Raw genomic sequence first — 22,184 nt, 5'->3', positions numbered from 1 at the left:
CAAACGGTCCAGAACCAAACTGGAAATGGTTAGGAACACACCTTGGACAGGAGCCAGGTAAAAGATATATGAAGAAAGTGTGAAGCAAAGTAAAATAAATTATTTGATTGGCTATAGCTTAAAGCCTAGTTGGCTATTTGTGACTAGTTATCCTTAGCACTCTGATTTCCTAACCTTGAGGCAGTTACAAACTTATATTTGGGTTTGCTTATTTAGGCTGCCACAGCATAGAATCACATCAGTCTAACGTTCTCCTCATTTAATTAATTTAACAAACATATGGAGGAAGATGGCTGTGTGATCAGGAGGCCCCCTCCAACAATGCTGACCCTTGGCCTAAACCTCTTACCTGTCTCCCAGCCACACAAGACACCCTATGAAGACCCATATCCCCAAAGAGTACTCTTATCCTAGGGCCAGTGCAGCCTCAGGAGCTCTTTATAGTCCTCCCTTGAATCAGGGTTGCAAGAACTCCTTCCTCTCTGTAGCAGATCCCAACCAGAGAAATACTGTAATGTTTATAACTGGGGGAGGATAGGTAGGAAAAGTCCATGCCAGAAGGCTGGATCAGCAAGGGCTGCCACTTTAGAACTTTCCTCATCCCCAGAGGCAGGCATACAAATCTTTAACTGAAGTGCTTATCTGATGTGAGTCTATTTGTTTGGGCTGCAGAAGAGTGGTGTCTCTGGGTTACTGTTTATCACTGCCCTCCAGTTCTGTGTCCTTAAAAGTGAGCTCATCTGTTTCCAACTTCTGAAAGAGTAAGTCGCAAAGTCAGCTGGAACAAGTAAGCTTCAGGATGCTACTGCTCTGTCTCGTCCTTGGAGCATGTTTTTTATTTTCACATAAAATATCCTAAGCTGAGTCTAGGGACCTGACTGAAAACATCTGCCTGTTAGTCTGTCTGTTACTTTAAGAAAGGAAGAAGTTTATGCAGGTAAAGTTTCTATTAGGACTAGAACTGCTATACCTTTAAGTCCCCTTCTGACTCCTATATACATATACATATGTATGTATATATAACATTTATATATGGAATATATATTTATGAATATTTGTATATTTATATAATATTGCCATATAAGAAAAATATTTACTTTTTGTCTCTAGTTCCTGGCACAAAGTTCCTAAAACCCTTGGAATTTCCTGAGTGGTGTCTTTTCTCATTCATAAGGAGCCCCCTTTGAATGCACCAGAGTTTATACTAATGAGGGGACTTTTGTAAAGTCCCAAAGAATGGGGGCTGGTTGCCAGAGGAACCAACCACCTGATTAGTGGGTTGGAACTTTTAGCCCCACTCAGATCTCCAGGGAGGGGAGAAGGACTAGAGATTGAGTTCAGTCACCAATGGCCAATGATTTCATACACCATGCCTATGTAATAAGACCTCCATAAAACCCCAAAAGGACAGGGTTCAGAGAGCTTCAGGGTTGGGAAATAAGTGGAGGTGAGGGGAGAGTGGTGCACATATAGAAAAGGCATGGAAGCTCTGTGTTCTTTCCCACATACCTTGCCCTATTTATCTGCTCAATCTGGCTGTTCCTGAGTTATGTCCTTTTATAAAAAACTGATAATTAGGTACGTGAAATGTTTTCCTAAGTTCTGTGAGTCACACTGGCAAATTAATCAAACCCAAGGAAGGGGTCTTGGGAACCTCTGATCTATAGCCAGTGTAGGGAAGCAAAACTTTGTCACCCCAAAATGTGTCTCTTTGACATGGAGATCTTTTTTTTTTTTTTTTTGCGGTACGCGGGCTTCTCATCATGGTGGCTTCTCTTGTTGCGGAGCACAGACTCTAGGCACGTAGGCTTCAGTAGTTGCAGCACACAGGCTCAGTAGTTGTGGCTCACGGCTTCTAGAGCACAGGCTCAGTAGTTGTGGCACACGGGCTTAGTTGCTCCACAGCACGGGGGATCTTCCTGGACCACGGCTCAAACCTGTGTCCCCTGCATTGGCAGGCGGATTCCTAACGACTGCGCCACCAAGGAAGTCCCAATAAGCTGGACCTGTGATGGGCTTCTGAAGTGGGGGTCAGCGAGCTTACAGAACTGAGCCTGCAACCTCTGGGCTCTGATGCAAACTCCAGATAGATAGTGACAGAACTGAGTAAAGTTATAGGACACTCAGGGGTCGCAGAGTTTCTTGATGTGTGGAAAATCCACACGTCTGGTGTCACAAGCCAAGTAGTGTTGTAGTAGAATACTGAGAGCAAACGCAAACAGGAGGAAGTGTGTGTTTTCCTTTACAAATATAAAACGAAATTTCCCAGGGCCTTGATCCCTCTGTCTACAACTGAACAGGCTGTGAGCTACTTTTGTAAATTTATTAAGGACCACCCCGTTGCCACCACCACGGGAGACAAGATATCACAGAATCACTGTTGAGGTTTTAAAGAAAGGTGCTGAAAGACTAACCCAATTCCCTAGAATACTAAAATTCAAATGACAGACTTGCCCATAGTCAGTCAGGAAGTGATTAAATGGGATAATACATGTAAAGTGCCTGTAACCGTGTCTGGCACAGAGCGCTATCCATTAGTTGGCTATGATTAACCCCTTCGATCAGATATTCTAGCTGCAGGCTCATAGCATCCCACACACTCGCTGCCTCTGGATTATACGAACTGCTTTGAATTGATAATCAAGTTTAAGGTTTTCACTTGTGTAATGCATGTCTGTTAACTCTGAGTACGATTTTAATGTACATTCTCGGATTTGGCCGCTTGGTGCCCTTTTAGCTTTAAAAAGGAAACACCGCAAATCAGTATTTTGGGTTCAGTAAGTTTTTCTCGGTGTTTTTGTTTTTTTTTTTTTTCCTGTTACAACTGCTACGTATTTTGATAATAGGAACTCCTTTACCTGAAGAACTCCCTTACAGGTCAAGGTGACCACAATCCTTCCCGTTTCACGTTACTCGAAAAGCTCCGACCAACCGGTCATCCTGCTGATGTCACTGCGCATGCCTGCCTGTGACAGGACGCTCGGGAATGACGTCAGGCCCCCGCGGGTCCGCGCTCTCCGGAGCGCCATGCTGGGCGCGTCAGGCACGGGGCTCGTGCGGGCCCTGCGGGCAGGGACGCAGGTGTGGCTGTGGGGCTCGCGCGGCCGCTCCCTCACCTTGCCGCACGCGGCCCGTGGGCTACACGCGGGAGACTGGCGGCCCTCAGCCGGGCGGGGACCGCTCGAGCGGCGGCCGAGCCTGCCTGCGGCGGCGATCGTGAACTCGGCGCCCCGCCCTCTGCAGCCCTACCTGCGCCTCATGAGGTTGGACAAGCCCATAGGTGAGTGTGGACGGATGTGGCGGTCCGGGGGCTGCGGGCGCAGTGGAAGTGAAGTCCGAAAGCCGGGGCTTGGCCGCCAGGTGCCGAATACCGTCAAGACACCCGAACAGGGCTATCTCCGAGGTAACCGGCCGGCTGTCAAGCCTCTCTGAATCCTGAGCACGTGAGCTGGGCAAAAAATTCGCTCATTCCACAGTCCGTGTTTAAGTAGTGAATCGAGCAGAAATTCCGTACCCGTATCTCTGCATTTGCGCAGATTTACAGTGTGGAAACACTTCTACGTTCATTATGTTTCATCCTTCCCATAATCCCAGAGCAAGTAATTGAGACGATAAAGACGCTGAGGAAATTAAGGCTCTTTGGCAGAGCCAGACCAGATGATGCTGAGTTTTTTTTGCTCTTTGCCCTGCACCATCCGTCACACAAAGATTTAATTCATTTGGATGCTGCGGGTACAGCATTTATGGACTACTTATCAGCTCACAGTCGCCTCCTAAGGGAGGATTTTGCTGAACTTCCTATTTAAATTCACCTTTCTCCTCAGTCTCTCTTTACCCCCCATTTTTCTTCATAGCATTCGCCACTAGCCGTATGCATTTATTGGTTGATACACTTCTCCAGTACAGTATAAGCTCCACTTATATGGGACTTTTATATCTAGTGTCTAGAACAGCCTAGCGGTAGTATTGAATGAATTAAGTCCTACAGCATTGCGTAGCCTTAGGGCTAGAAAGAGCTATGGAAACTTTGTACTTTCAAAGAACTCCCAGTCTAGTTTAAAAAGACAGAGTATTGTGTGAGTTGGAGAAGATTCGGTTAATAGTATTATGTATGTTAAGAAGATACAAGCCTGCTTGCTTTGGTTCTAAATAAGGTGACTGCAGGATTTTTCAGACAACTTATGAATAGTACTATCAGAATTCATTCAGCAGACATTTTTTGAGCCCTTACTGTATGCCAGGAACAATAAATTGACAGTAGTAGAATTCCAGGTTCAATACTTCTTTACTTAAATTCTTCTTTTGTGGGGTAATTTTATGTTTATTGTTTTATTTTGTTGAATTTTGATCTTGTTAAAAAGTGGGTTTCGTTGTTTTTCAGAAAGGATTACAACTTCCTACAACCATGTCACAAACTACATTATTTCAGGAGGTTTCAGCAGGTAGCACTCTTTCCACTAAATTGGTGGTATAACTGGTTTTACCACGTTTATGGCTGAAACTGCATTTATGTTTTCTTGAAGACAATGTGTAATTAGTGAATGAATCTTAGACTCAGTTTACACAAGCTCTTTGGTCTGCCCATCACCTCTCAGAATGCTTACTCACTTTATAATCTCCCAGAGAGTTTTTACTTTTTCTATAATAAGTATATCTTTCTGAAACCTATTGTATCCACCCACCTCTGCATCTTTCTTCATGGGAGAGAACAGAATGAAAGTGTCATAGGGGAGACCAAAAAATGTTGGTGAGAATCAGGAGGGCAAAAGAACAATAAGAACTCATGGGTGTTTAGAGCTTTAGGTATCCAGAGTGATAGCCTGGAGCCAGACTGCTTGGGTTTGAATCCAGCTCTGCCATGTTTTTGCCTGTGTGGCCCTGGGCAAATTACTCTCTCTATGCTTCAGTTTCTGTGTTTGTTAAATGGGTATAATAGAAGTTGTGCCTATCTCATAGGTTTGTTGTGAGAATCAAAACTATTGTAGGACAGCACCTGGCACAGAGTAAGCACTATGAATTTGTTATTGTTTTCATTATCACCATTATTAATATTGTCTTATACCAACTCTAAGAGGTAGATGATGTTCTTTCCCCTCTTTTGTAGATGAGGAGCGCTGAGGCTTCAAGTTTAATATACTTTAGTGTCTAGTGTCACTTACTAGGAGCAGCCATTGAACCTTCACTGCAGGAACCCTCCTCATCTATAGGGGTGCCCTGCAGATTCCTATCAGTGAATACGGTACCTAAAATGCAGACTTACAGCCAAGGAAATTTTGACACTGACACAAAATGCTATAGGTGGTTACACATCTTTCTCTTTAGAATTCTTTTTTAAATGGAGCCTTCATTTCTACTTGTACCAGGAAAATGCCTGTGAAGTAGTGATCTTTTTTTTCTGTCAGGGCAGGATCAGCTAGCTACTCCTCTGTCCCTCTGAGCTATACTGATAGGTCCAGGGAAAAGGAAGTGGTTAAACCCATTGTGTTTTAACCTCTTCGTGCATCTGTTTCCTCATCTGTAAAATAGGAATAATAATAGTGCCTACTTTATAAGGGTGTCTTTGAGGATCAAATGAGTTTGTATATATAAAGCATTTAGAACACTGCTTGACATTTCACAAACATTTAGAAAATGGCATTGTTGTTATTGTTTTAGATGGGACACACTGAATATGAGTCTGCCCAGGACAACCTGAATTCAGGTCTAGACTGGTCATTTCTGATTTTTAGCCTCTCCTTGTCTTGCCTTTTCTGTGTGTTTAAGCCCCTTTTGGAAAAGACTTCCTGAGTTTTTCCTACTCCATCCCCCGTTAACTTGGATGGCATTGTTTTATGCCTTTATAGCATGGTGTACTTTCCCTGTTGTTGAATTGATCTATTTCAGTGTTATTTATTTAACCGTGTTTCTTCCTTTTGCTTTATAAGCTGTGTGAAGGCAGAAATCAGCCCTCACTTAGTCACCATTGTATTCCCAGTTCCTGGAACAACTCTGGTACAAAATATGTGCTTTATAAATATTTGCAAATGAATAAAGCTTAAATTTAATGAAGCTTAAACATAATCATAATGACTTTGTCATTTGACCATTTTTGTACAGGATCTGATTTTTCTTTAGCCACATGTCCTATTTATTCCACTTTTTGAGGAGGAAGAAATTATCCTCTACCCTTCTAAGTTAAGTCTAAGAATTAAGTTGACATGAGACCGATTAATAGGAAAAAATCAAACAAAAATTTAATAGCATGTGTGGGTGAGAGAGACCCAGGAAGACTGAGTAACTCACCAAAATGGCCAAAATACCCTCACCTTAAATATCTTCAGCTAAAGACACAGCAGGATATTGGGGGTAGTGGTTTGGGAATTAAAAGGGGAGGAAGGTAATTCACTGGAGATAGAAAAGTAAATGTTTGGTAAAGGGTCGTCTCTGGTCTCTAGGCCCTATCAAGTTTCCCCACCACACCTAGCCCATATTTTTGGCAGATATCTGATGATAGGTCTACTCTGGTAACATTCTTGAAAATGTTCTTGAATCTTCTGTTTCTTAAAAATAATTGGCTTAAATTAATCCTCATGCCAAAGGGACACATTTGTGGGGTGGCACTCTTATATTGCTAATATACACTCTTATATTACGAATAGGAAAGAAAAGCTCAGAATTTATCTAATAGGTACAATATCCAAACATTTGTTGAAAGATTTTCTTTTGAAAATAGGATATCTACTACAGGTCATGTGTGAAGGCTCCTATCCCTACAATTTATTTGGTTTTAGCTTAATTTCATCTAGTTTATGGGCTGAGTACCAAGAACTAATCCCATTTGTGCATGTAGTAGCAAAATATTTAAAAAAAAAAACAGTAGGTTAATCCTTCTTTCCCCCCCAAACCATTTTATTATATTATATTAACAATAAAGAAAGTTTTATTAAAGTTTTTTGAGGAGGTAATACATGCAGATGATACAAAATTTAAAAAGGTATAAGGGTATAGAGTGAAAACTAAGTCTTCCACCCCTTTTTCCCAACCAACCAGTTTTCTTCCCCAAAGGCAACTCTCAGTATCAGTTTCTAATGTTTCCTTCCTGACATAGTTTATGAACATACATTCAAATGTATGTATTTGTTTTATATGTGTATGCATGTGCGTATACACACACACACACACACACACACACACGTATAGGAAAACTCTTCAGCTTACCCTCCATAGGAACTGGAACATTTGCAACCTCATCAGACATATATGACTATCCAGCTCCCCAGAGTATGTTGTCAGCCTTTGGGTTGTGCCAGTCTGCTAGGTGGAAAATGTTATCTCAATGTAATTTTCATGTGTATTTATCAAAGTTGAGTATCTTTTCATTGGTATAAGAGCCATTTGTATTTTCTATTATGTTTTTTGTCCATTTTTCGATCAGGCTTTTGATCTGTCTTCAGTTTCTGGGAACCCTATATATTAGGGAGAATAGTCCTCTGTTATATGAGTTGCAAACTTATTTTCCCAGTTTTGTCATGTGTTTTTGACTTTGTGTTCCTTACTTCTTTTGGACACAGCATTTCAAACAAATGAAAACAGCTAACTTAATTTGTACTTTTTTTGTCTTTTTATTTTGTTTAGGAACCTGGCTACTGTACCTGCCATGTACTTGGAGCATTGGTCTGGCAGCTGAACCAGGTTGTTTTCCAGATTGGTACATGTTATCCCTCTTTGGCACTGGAGCTGTTCTGATGCGTGGAGCAGGCTGTACTATTAATGACATGTGGGACCAGGACTACGATAAAAAGGTAGATTCGTCCCAGAAGGGAACAGAGAGGCTCCTCTCAATTCTGCAGAGTAAGATGGTGGCATCACTTTTGAATGCCACATAAAGCAACAGGATCATTTAGCGTCCTCACTGAAATCCAGCGTAAGAAGTGCCAGTATCAGTTGAATAGCTGGTGTTGCAAAGTGCGGTGTGCTTCCTTTCTCAACAGAGGAGCGGCCATGGGGGCAAGGTGTGTACATCATTTTTACAAAACGAATTAGAATTTGGAAGGCCAGAGAAAGGATGTTGGGAGTGAAGGTGAAAATTCCATTCTGAACCTTTGGGTGTCTAAAAGAACTGTCATCCCTTCCTTTGAGATATATGTTGGAGCCATAACTATTCATATGTAAATCAGATCTTAATTTAAATGAATCAAGGCAGCCCTATTAGCATTTGCTATAATTATTTCTTTTAAAAACATAATTTTATTTTTTTCTCCTTAGAAAAATAATACATGTTTATTCTGAAAAATTCAGACAGTACAAAAATAGAAAGGATAGAAAATGTAAGTCTTCCTTATCACCTCCCCCAAGCTCCCAGAAAAAACTTCATTTAAAGTTTGATACATCATATGTCTCTAGATTATTTTCTATGCATGTTCTAATGCATGTGTGTAATTATTTCTTTGTTCTTCAATAGACCATTATTTTCTCAAGGGAATGGTCTGTCTTGTTTGCCTTTTATTCCAGCAGCCATACTATAACAAGTATAAAATCATTAAATGCTTGAGTAAATAATCAAGTAAACGTTCAATTTATAAGAAATCCAGGGTGAATTATGTGAAGTAAATAATCATGTGACACTCACATAAAGTGAATAATCTTCCCTGGTTTGCCTTTCATATAAGTCTTAGTTTTCCTTAAGCAAAGCACACCCATAATGATTTTTAGCTTATAGAACAGTGTCACATTAATAATTTTTAAATTCAAAAACATTTATTGAATACCTACTATCTATGAGACACAGTGACAGGTTCTAGGATTGTGTGGATGAAAGACAACATTGCTGACTTCAGTTTAGTAGCTATCAAGAGATGGTGTCCACAGGGCACTTACTGCAGACCACCTACCTTACCTTAGCATAATGCAGGGGGTTAGAGAGAAGTTTTGATGGGGTGAGGTGGGGTAAGGTGACTTTGGAACTATGACAGACTAAGATGGCAAAAAAAGCCTGGACAGGAGGGTGAAGGTCACTCTAGGCAGAGGAAACAGTGGACACAGAGGCATGGCTGTGAGATAAAATATATTATGCTTGACAACTGCAACTATGTGGTTTGTGTGTGGCTGGAGGGTAGGATAGTGGCAGAGTGGCAGGTGATGCATGTTAAGGCATCTCTATGTCTCGCTGACCATTGGGATGCTTTGATCTATGCCAGGAGATGCGTACTTTCTTGTTTTGGGGGTTTGCACATCCTGGTCAGTTTTTCATCTGCATAACCATATTAATGAGGCTTCTGGCCAGTATCACTTCAAAATAACTATTGAACACATTTAGAGCAGCCTAATATCAAAATCCTGGTTGTGATATTGTACTGTAAAGTTTTGCAAGATGTTACCCTTGGGGAAAACTAAATAAAGGATACATAGGATCTCTATATTTCTTATAATACAGAGATTTTTTTTAAAAAAATTGCATGTGAATCTACAATTATCTCAAAAGAAGTTTAATTAAAAAATAACATAGGGCTTCCCTGGTGGCGCACTAGTTGAGAGTCCGCCTGCCGATGCAGGGGACGCGGGTTCGTGCCCCGGTCTGGGAGGATCCCGCATGCCGCGGAGCGGCTGGGCCCGTGGGCCATGGTCGCTGAGCCTGCGCGTCCGGAGCCCGTGCTCCGCAACGGGAGAGGCCACAGCGGTGAGAGGCCCACGTACCGCAAAAAAAAAATAATAATAAAAAAAAATAACATAATCAAACCAACCAACATTTTCTACTTCTTTAATTAACGAAATAGAGCCATTTTAGTTTTGTCTTAAGTGATTTTTATACTCACTAGATAAAAGGGAACTGATTAGATATCTTACATCTCCCCTGTGCCATTTTTCTCTGATTAGAGGAATCTACAGTCTGTGGTGACATACAACAAAGCACTTAAATGAGTATTGTATAGCTATGGTTTTGCTAACATGAATTTTAAAATGTTATGAGCATCTCTTTTACAGAATGGGTTAAAAACCTTGGTCAAATTGTAATGCTTACCTTACATTTTCTTAAAGACAGTATGTTTATGGCTGAGGGTTTTGCTTAATATGTTAGATGACTAAGTAAATTGCTAATACATTAAGTGGTAAGTGAATTGCTATTAGGTTATTTGGGTTAACTGTGTTTTGTTGATGATGTATGTAATCTGCTAGTCATGCGATAAACATTAGGTCCAATAAACATTGAAATAATATCAATGCACAGGTATTAATGATTTGGTTTTGTAAGCTGTGAGCATTCTAGTTTCATAAAAGCCACACAGAATATGTTTTTTGATCATCATATTGCATCGTTTTTATTCTTTTGATGGAGTGCTTGTTTTTCACCTCTTGAGTTTAGACAGGCAATTACCATTGTACTGGAGGGGCAGTGTAATTTTGTGGTTAGTACTGTGGTTGGTGGGACTGGACTGACTGTGCTACCTTAGTATCTGTGACCTTGGAAAGTTACTGAGCCACTCTGCCTCAGTTTCCTAAAACTTAGAAATGGCAAGAACTTGTGAGTGGCTAAAAGAGAGTTGTTACAAGGATTCAATGATGTGATGCATATATAGCTCTTAGATTATTAGCATTCAAATACTGGCAGGAATAATCATAATATCCTAAATCAAATACAAGAACATAAATATTATTCCCACTTGAAGCTACAGGGACCAAATCAAGGATGAGATATCCAGTTCTGGCACTAAGCAAGATGAGTCATTACAGTTTTTGACAAACTGTTTTATTGCACAGTGAAGCATGCTATAAATTGGGTCAGCAAATTTCTTCTGTAAAGGACCAGATAGTAAATATTTTAGGCTTTGTGGGCCACGCAGTCTTTGTTGCAACTACTGCACTCTGTTACAGTGTGAAAGCAGCCACATACAATATGTAAAAAAATGGGTGTGTCTCTTTCAATAAAATTTTATTTGTGGACACTGAAATTTGAATTTCTTATTTTCATGTGGCACAATACATTACTATTTCTTTGTTTATTTTCAACCACCAAAAAAAGTAAAAACCATTGTTAGCTCATGGTTCCAACCAAAAACAGACAGAAAGCTGGATTTGGCTCACAGGCCATAGTTTGCTAAACCCTTGCTATAAATCATACAAAAATATGTTATATTAATTATAGTTAACATTTATTGCATCAGGCATTGCATTCACTCTGTAAGGTACGTGCTATTATTACGTCTCCCTCTCTTTCTGTTTTTCCTTAAATAGGTAAATAACCTAAGCCTGAGGGAGGTCAAGTAACTTGCCAGAATTCACACAGCCAATAAGTGATGGAATTGAATTCAAATGCTAGGCTCTCTAATCCCAGATCCTGAGTTCTTAACTTCCAGCAATGCTGAAAATTTTTGTTATGCTCTTTATTTGTGGTTGAATTTAGAATAATCACATTTCATGATCTCTTGGAAGGAAAAGAACAATATATATTATTTGTTCACATAATTGCTCTACCTATATTCTTACAGTGAGTTTGCCCTTTATATATGGGTGTAGTTAATATAAGATTACAGCCCCATTCCTACGTAGACTGGCAAAAGCACTCCCACTTTCAAACTCAGATAATCTGTCTTCTTTCTTCATGTCTGATATCTGATTGCAGTGCTTCCCATACTCAAAGCATTTACATGATACCAGCCTTATCTAACATGCTCTGCACTTTCTTCTTTCCTGAGAATTCTTATTATTTTTGTCCCTCTTTGCTCCATGGAAATTGAACATATACTTGCTAAGCTGGATAGGTAATAGTTAGATTACGAAATTGCTTTGTTTTGTTTGTTTGGAGATGGGGATAGGAGATGGAAAGAAAGAGGAATGAATGTTGGGAATTTTTAGTTCTTTTCAATGCTATTTTAAATAGAAGTTTTGATTCATGGTAGTACTTCCAATGTTCACCTTTTATTCATATTTCTGCCTTAGTACTTACCATGGGCCAGTCTCTTGAGTAAATGTTTAAGTAAATGATTGAGCTATTCCCCGATGCTAAGGTATCTGTTTTTATGTTGTTAAGGTTACAAGAACAGCAAGTCGCCCAATAGCTGCTGGAGACATTTCAACTTTTCAATCCTTTGTTTTTCTTGGGGGACAGCTGACCTTGGCACTGGGTGTTCTTCTGTGTCTGAATTACTACAGGTACAGTATATGTGTTTTTCATAATCATGTAAAAAGTCTTTCCTTTGACATAGAAGTACATATAAAATAAAATAGAAATATCTGTATTACAAAGTTGTTTATTACCTAATCAAGCATCTGTAAAGTTAGCAATGTAAGTAAGTCACCACACAATGTAAAGTCAAGAATGCTTTCAGCCAAAGGAATGAAGAGATCAGTGTTTCGTTTATTCTGCACCACCTCCAGTACTTGCACTATGTGTTCCCTAAAGGACTCAAGACACTTTTCCTAGGTTTTCTAGGTGCATGCGTGGGAGTGTGTGTATATACCCATTTGTATAATTTTATTTATCCTGGTAGTATCTCTGAAGCGTTAGAGGCAGAAGTGATTATGCTTACTTTGCAAAAAGAGGAACTGGGTCTTTCCCAGAGTCATATTCCTAATCAATGACAGAAGAAAAAAGAACTCATTCTTATACTTCTTAAACAGAGACAAAATTAGACATTTGTGTACCAGATGGCTGCTTACATAGTGCTTCAATAAGACAAAAAGAGGAGTTCAGCAAATAAGCATATTTTATAGAGACTAGACTTAATTGTATATCTTGTTCTGATAGCTTCAGTCAAGTGAAAACACTTTGAAAGGTTATTCCTTGAGGGGTAGTGTTAAGTGAGCTGTGAACTTCCTAAAAACATCTTATCTGACTGTCATCCTTTCATAGGTACTTTGTGACCTTATCCTCTTCTAGAGAAGTAACCCCTTGTGCATATAGGGAGGGATATCTTGACTCTAATTCTCTGTTAGGACATCTCAGTTTACTAGCTATCTTAATGTTTGAAAGCAAAATTTAGGCAGCAGCACATGGGGAGTATTATGTTGGATACTGGGGCCAGATGCCTTAGGTTTGCTTCCTGGCCCTGCTACTGACTAGCTGTGTAACAATTGGCAAATTACTTTCTCTCTTTGACTTTAGTTTTTTCATCTGCAAAAAACCAAGTAGAATAAAACTACCTGCCTCGTAAGGTTGTGGTGAAGGTTATAATGAGTTAACATATGTAGAGCAGTTAAAACAGTCCTAATACATGAAAGCAATATATGTGTTAGCTATTCTTACTTTGTTTCATTGTTTGTAACACTTAAGATATTTTCTAATCACCCTTTATGTTAATTAAAGTCCAGGAATAAACGTCTAGGAAGAGAATTTTACAAAAAATACAATTTAGATAAATCATTTCCTCATTAGTGTTGCTATTGTTGTCTTATTTACCGTTTTTTTTTTTTTTTTTTTTGGTGATACGAGGGCCTCTCACTGTTGTGGCCTCTCCTGTTGCAGAGCATGGGCTCCGGATGCGCAGGCTCAGTGGCCATGGCTCACGGGCCCAGCCACGCCGCGGCATGTGGGATCCTCCCGGACCAGGGCACAAACCCATGTCCCCTGCATCGGCAGGCGGACTCTCAACCACTGCGCCACCAGGGAAGCCCCTTATTTACCGATTTTTAAGAGATGGTGATATTAATCTTTTTCATGTTTTTTCTTGATTTCAGTATAGCTCTTGGAGCAGCATCCCTACTTCTTGTCATCACCTACCCGCTAATGAAGAGAATTACATACTGGCCTCAATTAGCCTTGGGTGAGCTTGAAATAACTATAAGTATTTCCTTCGATACCCTCAAGCTATACTTTTATATATAATATCAATCAATGCATGTGTGTGTGGGGGTGTGTGTGTGTGTGTGTGTGTGTGTGTGTGTGTGTGTGTGATGTGGCAGAGATAAAATGTTAAGTCAGTCATGAAATTTTCCAAACCAGGAATAGATTTTCATGTTTTAATGGAGGGCAATTAGCTATTTTTATTGGCTAAAAAATCTTGGACATCTGCTAAGATTATCATCATTATTATTTTCTGAAATGCTCTTAAAAATCTAGGTATGTCATGAAGAAAGAAAATTAGCCCCTTGACTTCACCGCTGTCTTTAGGTAGTTGATCTAGATGCCCTGAAGATTTTGGGGATTGGAATAGAAAGCACTCTGAGGCAGGAGAACAAGAGTTGAAGTGTGTGATAGCTTAGCTCCCTTTCTGGGAAGCCTTTCTTAAACTTACCAGAAGAAAGTTAGCCAGTCCCTCCTGGGCTCCCATAGCACTCTAATGTGACACTTACTCGTTTCAACAGCAGTAATTCAACAGGAAGATATTGAGAGCCTACCCTCTCTTCCCATTAATAAATTGTAAACACCTAGAAGATAAAGCATTCTTTATATATGGATGGTGCAGCATCTAACATGGTGCTTGGCACATCACAGGTATTCAATAAATATTTGTTGGCAGATAGAGGAAGATAGGTAGGTAAGTCGAAACCTATTGCAAAAATATCTACTCCTAGACTTTTCTGTTCTATTCCTAGAATAGAGTATTAAGAAAACTAGTATTTTTACTTTAAATATTTATTGAAACCCTGACTTTTACTTTGTGCCAGGAATCACACCAGGTACTAGGAAAATAAACATGACTGAAACACATTCATCATCTTGAAGGAGCAAGTCCCTCAGATACCTCAAAGTCAGTGGGTCCCAAACACCTCAGAAACCCTTTTTCTCCTCCTCATTGCCTGTTTCCACTTAGAATCCCTCCTCCTCAGTTGATGAAGTACCTCTCCTCTGTGGCCCCACAGAGCATGCATGTCAATGTACCTGAGGGACTTGCAGGTGGAGATGTCTAGCAGGCAATTCAGTTTCTAGTCTGAAGCTGAGGAAAGTGATTAGGCTTACACATAGATATTTAGGAGTTGTCACCATGTGGAGTTTGTTTACAGTCCTCAGAGAGGGTGGACTTGAAGAACAAGTGTTCCTGTCTAACTGTTGTTTCTGTAACTTAAAGGGGAAATAGAGCAATAATGGAAAAAACACAGGAGTTTGACTCAGATAGATCTAAGTTCAAACTCTAGCATCTAATACTATTTATCATTGGTGCCAGTCGTCATACTAGGTAGGATAAATGTTGTTCTCATGAAACCTCCTATTTATCAGGGAGATATTATTCTTTCTGTTAGCTCTGTTATTTTAATTGTTATTTAACCTTTCTGGTTCTGTTTTCCTTTTTTGTAAAATGTAGCTAATAACTACCACATGAGAGACTTGAGAAAATTTAAGGGAGAAAACAGCATACACAGAGCCTAATACATAGAAGCATTTAATACATGCTGATGCCTCTCTCCTTCCCTTTGGAATTCTAAAGTACATTTAGACTTTTCTCCTCTTTCTGTTTCACTAATTATAGGGTTGACTTTTAATTGGGGAGCATTACTTGGATGGTCTGCTGTCAAGGGCTCCTGTGATCCATCTGTTTGCCTTCCTCTTTATTTTTCTGGAATTATGTGGACTCTAATATACGATACTATCTATGCTCATCAGGTAAAGAAATATTCTTTTTCATAACTTTGGCTTAACTGTTATCATTTTTTAAGAACTTTAAAAATAAGTACTAAATTAAAGGGAAAGTTTTTTTTCTTTAGGCTTTTAAAAAAAATTGAAGTAACATTATATGTGTCATGTGTACAACATTATATTTCGACTTCTGTATACACTACAGCATACTCAGCATCAAAAGTTTAGTTTCCATCCGTCACCATACCATTGACCCCCTTTACCCATTTTGCCCTCCCCCTTCCCCTTTCCCTTCTGGTTACCACTAATCTATTCTGTGTATCTATGTGTTAGTTTTATTTTGTTTGTTCGTTTATTTCTCTCTTTCTTTTAATATTCCACACATAAGTGAAATCATAGTGGTATTTGTCTTTTTCTGTCTGACTTACTTTACTTAGCATAATACCCTCAAGATCCATCTATGTTGTTGCAGTTGGCAAGATTTTATCTTCTTATGGCTGAGTAGTATTCCACTGTATGTATATACCACATGTTTATCCATCCATCTGTTGATGGGCACTCACATTGTTTCCATATCTTGGCTTGTAAATAACACTGCAGTGAACATTGGGGTACATATATATCTTTTTGAATTAGTGTCTTTGTTTTCTTCAGGTAAATATCCAGAAGTGGAATAGCTGAACCATATGGTAGTTCTATTCTTAACTTTTTGAGGAATCTCCTTACTGTTTTTCCGTATTTATATTCCCACCAACAGTGCACAAGGGCTCCTCTTTCTCCACATCCTTGTCAACACTAGTTATATTCCTGCCTTTTAGATAGTCATTCTAACAAGCATGAGATGATATCTCATCGTGGTTTTGGTTCGCATTTCCCTATTAATTAGTGATGTTGAACATCTTTTCACGTGCCTATTGGCCATCTGTATGTCTTCCTTAGAAAATTTCTTCAGGGCATTCTATTCATATCCTCTGCCCATTTTTTAATTGGGTTATTTGTTTTTTGGTTGATGAGTTCTTTATATATTCTGGATATTAACACCTTACCGGATATATGATTTGCCAGTATCTTCTCCCATGTGGTAGATTGTCTTTTCATTTTATTGATGGTTTCCTTTGCTGTGCAGAAGCTTTTTAGTTTGTTGTAGGCTCATTTATTTATTTCTGCTTTTGTTTTCCTTACCTGCGGAGACATATCCAGAAAGATATTGCTAAGACTGATGTCAGGGAGTCTACTGCCTATGTTTTCTTCTGGGAATTTTGTGGTTTCAAGTCTTACATTCAAGTCTTTAATCCTTTTTTTTTTTTTGTGGTACACGGGCTTCTCACTGCTGTGGCCTCTCCTGTTGCGGAGCACAGGCTCCGGATGCACAGGCCCAGCGGCCATGGCCCATGGGCCCAGCCGCTCCACGGCATGTGGGATCCTCCCGGACCGGGGCACGAACCTGCGTCCCCTGCATCGGCAGGCGGACTCCCAACCACTGCGCCACCAGGGAAGCCCCTTTAATCCATTTTGAGTTAATTTTTATGTATGGTATAAGATAGTGGTCTAGTTTCATTTTTTGCATGTGGCTGTCCAGTTTTCCCAGCACTGTTTGTTGAAGAGACTGTCCTTTTTCCATTTTATGTTCTTTGCTCCTTTGTTGTAAATTAATTGTTCATATATGGGTGGGCTTATTTCTGGGCTCTCAATTCTGTTTCCAATGATCTGTGTGTGTCTGTTTTTCTGCCAATACCATGCTGTTTTGATAACGATAGCTTTGTAGTATAATTTGAAATCAGGAAGTATGATACCTCCAGCTTTGTTGTTTTTTCTCAAGATTGCTTTGGCTTTTCAGGGTCTTTTGTGGTTCCATACAAATTTTAGGATTTTTTTGTTCTATTCCTGTGAAAAATGTTGTTGGTATTTTGATAGGGATTGTATTGAATCTGTAGATTGCTTTAGGCAGTATGGATATTTTAATAATTTTAATTCTTCAAGTCCATGAGCACGGAATATCTTTCCATTTCTGTGTGTCTTCTTCATTTCTTTTAACAATGTCTCATAGTTTTCAGAGTACAGGTCTTTCACCTCCATGGTTAAATTTATTCCTAGGTATTTTGCTGTTGTTGTTGTGATTGTAAATGAGATTATTTTCTTAATTTCTCTCTCTTTGAGCTCACTATTAGTATATAGAAACACAACAGATTTTTGTATATTGATCTTGTACCCTACAGCTTTACTTTATGTGTTTATAATTTCTAATAGGTTTTTGGTGGCCACTTTAGGGTTTTCTGTATATAAAACCATGTCACCTGCAAATAGTGATTGTTTTTCTTCTTCCTTTACAATTTGGGTGTCTTTTATTTCTTTTTCTTGCCTAATTGCTCTAGCTGAGAATTCCAATACTATGTTGAATGAAAGTGGTAAGAGTGGGCATCCTCATCTTGTTTCTGATCTTAGAAGGACAGCTTTCAGTTTTTCACCATTGAGTATGTTTGCTTTGGGTTTGTCATATATGGCCTTTATTATGTTGAGGTACATTCCCTCTGTACCCACTTTGCATGCAGCCTCTGATGTCACATGACTGTGATTACAACATTATATGGAAATGCTTACAAATAAAGTTGCTGGAGGAGACCAGTCAGCCAGATGTGAGTGTATCATCAGGACCTAGCTCTACTTAAACAGGAAGGATTTGATGGGAGAGGCAAGGAATAAACTGAGCCAGAAGTGAAATCTGAATGGATGTGGTTAGGTGGCAAGTGAGCATTTTTCCACATGTGTGATTTTAGCAAGATTGAAACTAAAATGTATAGGAAATTATTGAGATTTGAAAACTCAAGTAAAGAAGAGCTATGTGAAGAATTAGAGTCTGACTTCTAATTTATTAGTAAAAGTATAGTTGAAAGTCAGTATAGGGTCGTAAAAGTACGACGATATGTAGAAATAGGTCTGGAAGATAATTTTAGCAGTAACATTTAACTTTGATTTGGCCTGCACATTCATTTTTGATCAACTGTTTCTGAGTTACTGTCATGTTCTTTAAAAGACAGTTTCTCCTGGAATTAGATGGTAGTGATGGTTGCACAACCTTGTGAATATACTAAAACCACTGAATTACATACTTCAAAATGGTAAACTTTATATGTGAATTAAATCTCAGTAAAATCCAGGCAATTTCTTACTGCTTTCTCATGTTAGGACAAGAGAGATGATGCTCTGATCGGGCTTAAGTCCACAGCACTGCTGTTCCGTGAAGATACCAAGCAGTGGCTCAGTGGCTTCACTGTGGCGATGCTGGGGGCACTGAGCCTGGTGGGAGTGAACATTGGTCAAACTGTGCCCTACTACACTGCTCTGGCTGCTGTAGGGGCCCATCTGGCTCACCAGGTTTGATCTTTTCCATATCTTTCCCTCTTTTTTCTTTGGTGTAAATTATAGAAATTATTTAAACAGGGCTTCCCTGGTGGCGCAGTGGTTGAGAGTCTGCCTGCCGAGGCAGGGGACACGGGTTCGTGCCCCGGTCCAGGAAGATCCCACATGCCGCGGAGCAGCTGGGCCTGTGAGCCATGGCCGCTGAGCCTGCGCGTCCGGAGCCTGTGCTCCGCAACGGGAGAGGCCCGCATACCGCAAAAAAAAAAAAAAAAAAACCACTCCCCCCGCAAAAAGAAAACTATTTAAACAAAATGCCCTTTGTGTTTACCAAGCAAGTTAATTCCTTAAACAACTACTTGGCTTGTACTGCCTTGAACTGCCCTTTCCCTGCCCCAATATGTCATATAAGAAAGCTAGCTGTATTATTTTAGAGAAATAATGTAAACCTAAACCTAGATATTTTTTTCCTTCTAATTTTCCTGGAATTATTTCTGATGTGTGTCTAGAGAAATTTGAGCAATGTCTTAAGGTTGTGGGTTGAGTTGAATTACTCTGAAAGCAAACTGGTCAACACAAATGTATTGTTTAAATGTGGGCATCTATTGATGGTTAGCAAACTAATCATTCATATGTTTGAGTCACACTGGCACAGGGACCAAGGCAAGATAAGACACAAAATGGGAAGATGTCAGAGTTCTGCCTACACAGTAGGAAACTGCCAGGATGTTCACCCAGCACCTCAGCCCCACTTGTTTATATGGCAGGTCTACATCACTGACTTCTGTAAAATGAATGAACTAAGTAGAATTTAATTAAATAGGTTGCTTGTAAATGGACTGTATTTTTGCATCAGTATTACTGTTATTTTCTTTGGACAAAATCGAGAAGATGCTAGTAAGCCTGTATTTAGATGATCTATTTTATACAGATCGGTGCATGTGTAAGCAGGACTTGCATAACATGGTATGAAGGAAACTAAAATCTGATGTCCATAAAGTAAACCACATACTATATCACCTTCATTGTTTTCCTCACCAGGAAAGCTAAAAGATTTGAATTAGTGATTCTCCACATTTCACCATTTTCCTCTTCAGAATTTCTCAGCATCTCCTTTTGGTCATTACTCAGCTCCACGGGAGTTGTTATCATCAGTTGATTGTCTGGTTAGGATAATGGATGTTTAGCAATATTTAAGCGCCTGGATATTAGCAGAGGAAGGCAAAAATTATGGGGATAATCACAAATATAGGAAATATTTGGAACCCACTTTATATTCTGAATTGCCTTTGTGGTCCTCTGCCTAGTCCTTGACACAGTACTTTAACATGGACATAGTCTTCTAGTATTTGGAGAAAGGAAATCATGATAATTTTAAGCCTGCAGGTCACATAATAAAGAATAGTTGAGGGCTTCCGATGCTTAAGTCCAGGGAAGCGTAAAATAGGGACATGAGACTTTCTCAATATATTTGCAGGACAACTGTGGAGAAAAGAGAGTATGTTTGGTCACTACCTGCAGATCTAGGATTTTAGGTGCCCTTCTCTATGTGGGGATGGGAGGGAGATTTTAACATGTATGGGGGTATTTTGGGGTATCATAAATAGACTGGGGAGGGACCACTACAGGCATTTAGTGAGCGAGGGCCAGGTACATTAAATATCTCTTGATGCAGTAGACAGCCCTGCACGGTAGAGAGTTGTCCTGCCCAAATGTAACTTGTTCCTCTGTTGAGAAACATTGCTCTGAAGAATAGAGCTAAACTGGAGGGTAGGAGTTATAGAGAGCAGATTTTAGATCAATCAGTTTAAGGAAGAATTTTCAAAATAGAATTAACAATAGCATGCGTTGCCTCTCAGAGTGTTCGTGCACCCGTCAAGTGCAAGTTTTTAGCTTAGATGATATCCATTGAGAGATATGGTAGATTTTTTCTGCGTTGGAAAACAATCTGGGGTACATTAAAGGCTTCCCATTGCTTAAAATTCTATAACAAAGTGCTGTTATCTTCTTCATATTGATGTGTTTATTTGTGATGCCTAGAAGTCCATACTGAGTTCTAACATGGCATGTATTCTTTTCTTATAGATTTACACTCTGGACATCCACAGACCTGAGGATTGTTGGGATAAATTCACCTCCAACCGAACAATAGGACTAATAATTTTTTTAGGAATTGTCCTTGGGAATTTGTGGAAAGAAAAGGAGACAGATAAAACAAAGAAAAATATAGATAATAGAGTAGAAAATTAGCAAATTAAGTTTATCTGGGGATTTTTAAAACAAACTTTTACAAAATACTCTCAGGTCTTATTACCACATAACTAGATTTGAATAACAGTCTTACAATATATTAATGAATTACAAACCAGTAGATGAAGTTGTAGAGCATTTTTGCCTGGATTTTAGTTCAACTATGTACTAGTCAAATTCTTCCCCATCACAGAAACCAGGAACTCTTCAGGATTTGCGATCACCTGGAGTATTTAAGTTATAATTCTCATCTGCAGTTACAGGAATTACATGAGTTTTGGCACTTTAGAAAAAAACTTGATGTGTGTCTCATCTAAATGACTGTCTTTGTAGGAAAATGGACTCTCTTTTTAGGGCAAAATAAAAGCTGCTACAGGAAGTTGAGGCTTATTGTTCTTTGCGTTGACCTTTACTTACTGCCAAAAGCTGTAATTCAGGAAACCGTTCTGTTTTTTATATTTTAGGAGAATTTAAATCAGTAAATAAATTTTTTTACCTGTTGTACCTGTACATACTGCTGTTTGTTACCAACCCTGACATTTATTTGAGAGGTCTCTGTATACAACCATAGTGACCAGAATGGGCAGACAGTCACTAATGATGATTTTAATTTCTATTTATTTATTTTTTATCTCAGGTGATTGTAATTGATAGGATAGCAGTATGTTGGCTAGGTGTAGTAACTATTTTTTCCTTACCCCCTTCAGAATATTCTCAACACAGCAGCCACAATGATTTTCTTAAAACCTCTATAAGGTCATGTCATTCTTCTTAGAACCCTCCAGGATCTTCCCAGGTCACTCAGTACAAGCTAAAAGTCTTGTCACCTGCTAAGCCCACCATGATCTGGCCTTGTCTGTGGCTCCTCCACTCACACCCCTCTGCAGCCCTGCTGGCCTCCACACTGCGCCTCAACAGGCTGGACAGACTCAACCGAGAGCATGTACAATTTCCTTTGCCTACAGTGCTCTCCTTGAATTATGTCTTAGTCCTTCACTGCAGGTCTTTTCCTAAATGTCACCTTCTCAAAGAGGCTTTTCTTAGCCATTGTTTCTAAAATTTCATTTACAGGGGCTTCCCTGGTGGTACAGTG

The 22,184-nt window shown here is 39.4% G+C and overlaps 1 protein-coding gene across 2 annotated transcripts; it reads left to right on the top strand.

Moving 5' to 3' along the window:
• Positions 1-2,946: 2,946 nt before the first annotated feature.
• On the top strand, positions 2,947-21,601 carry COQ2 (coenzyme Q2, polyprenyltransferase). Of its 2 annotated transcripts, none has more exons than XM_067736402.1 (7): positions 2,947-3,403; positions 7,615-7,781; positions 12,005-12,126; positions 13,651-13,736; positions 15,381-15,514; positions 18,671-18,859; positions 20,927-21,601. In XM_067736402.1, exons 1-7 carry the CDS (start codon positions 2,947-2,949, stop codon positions 21,089-21,091), a joined length of 1,320 nt encoding a protein of 439 aa, XP_067592503.1. In that variant the 3' UTR covers positions 21,092-21,601. The 2 variants fall into 2 exon arrangements, with proteins under 2 accessions (XP_067592503.1, XP_067592504.1); XM_067736403.1 differs by having other exon boundaries at positions 3,009-3,280.
• Positions 21,602-22,184: the final 583 nt, after the last annotated feature.

This window comes from Pseudorca crassidens, chromosome 4 (assembly GCF_039906515.1).
Source record: "Pseudorca crassidens isolate mPseCra1 chromosome 4, mPseCra1.hap1, whole genome shotgun sequence".
Taxonomy (NCBI): Eukaryota; Metazoa; Chordata; class Mammalia; order Artiodactyla; family Delphinidae; genus Pseudorca; species Pseudorca crassidens.
Note: the sequence above shows the minus strand (reverse complement) of the source record. Positions and strands in the feature narration are given on the sequence as shown.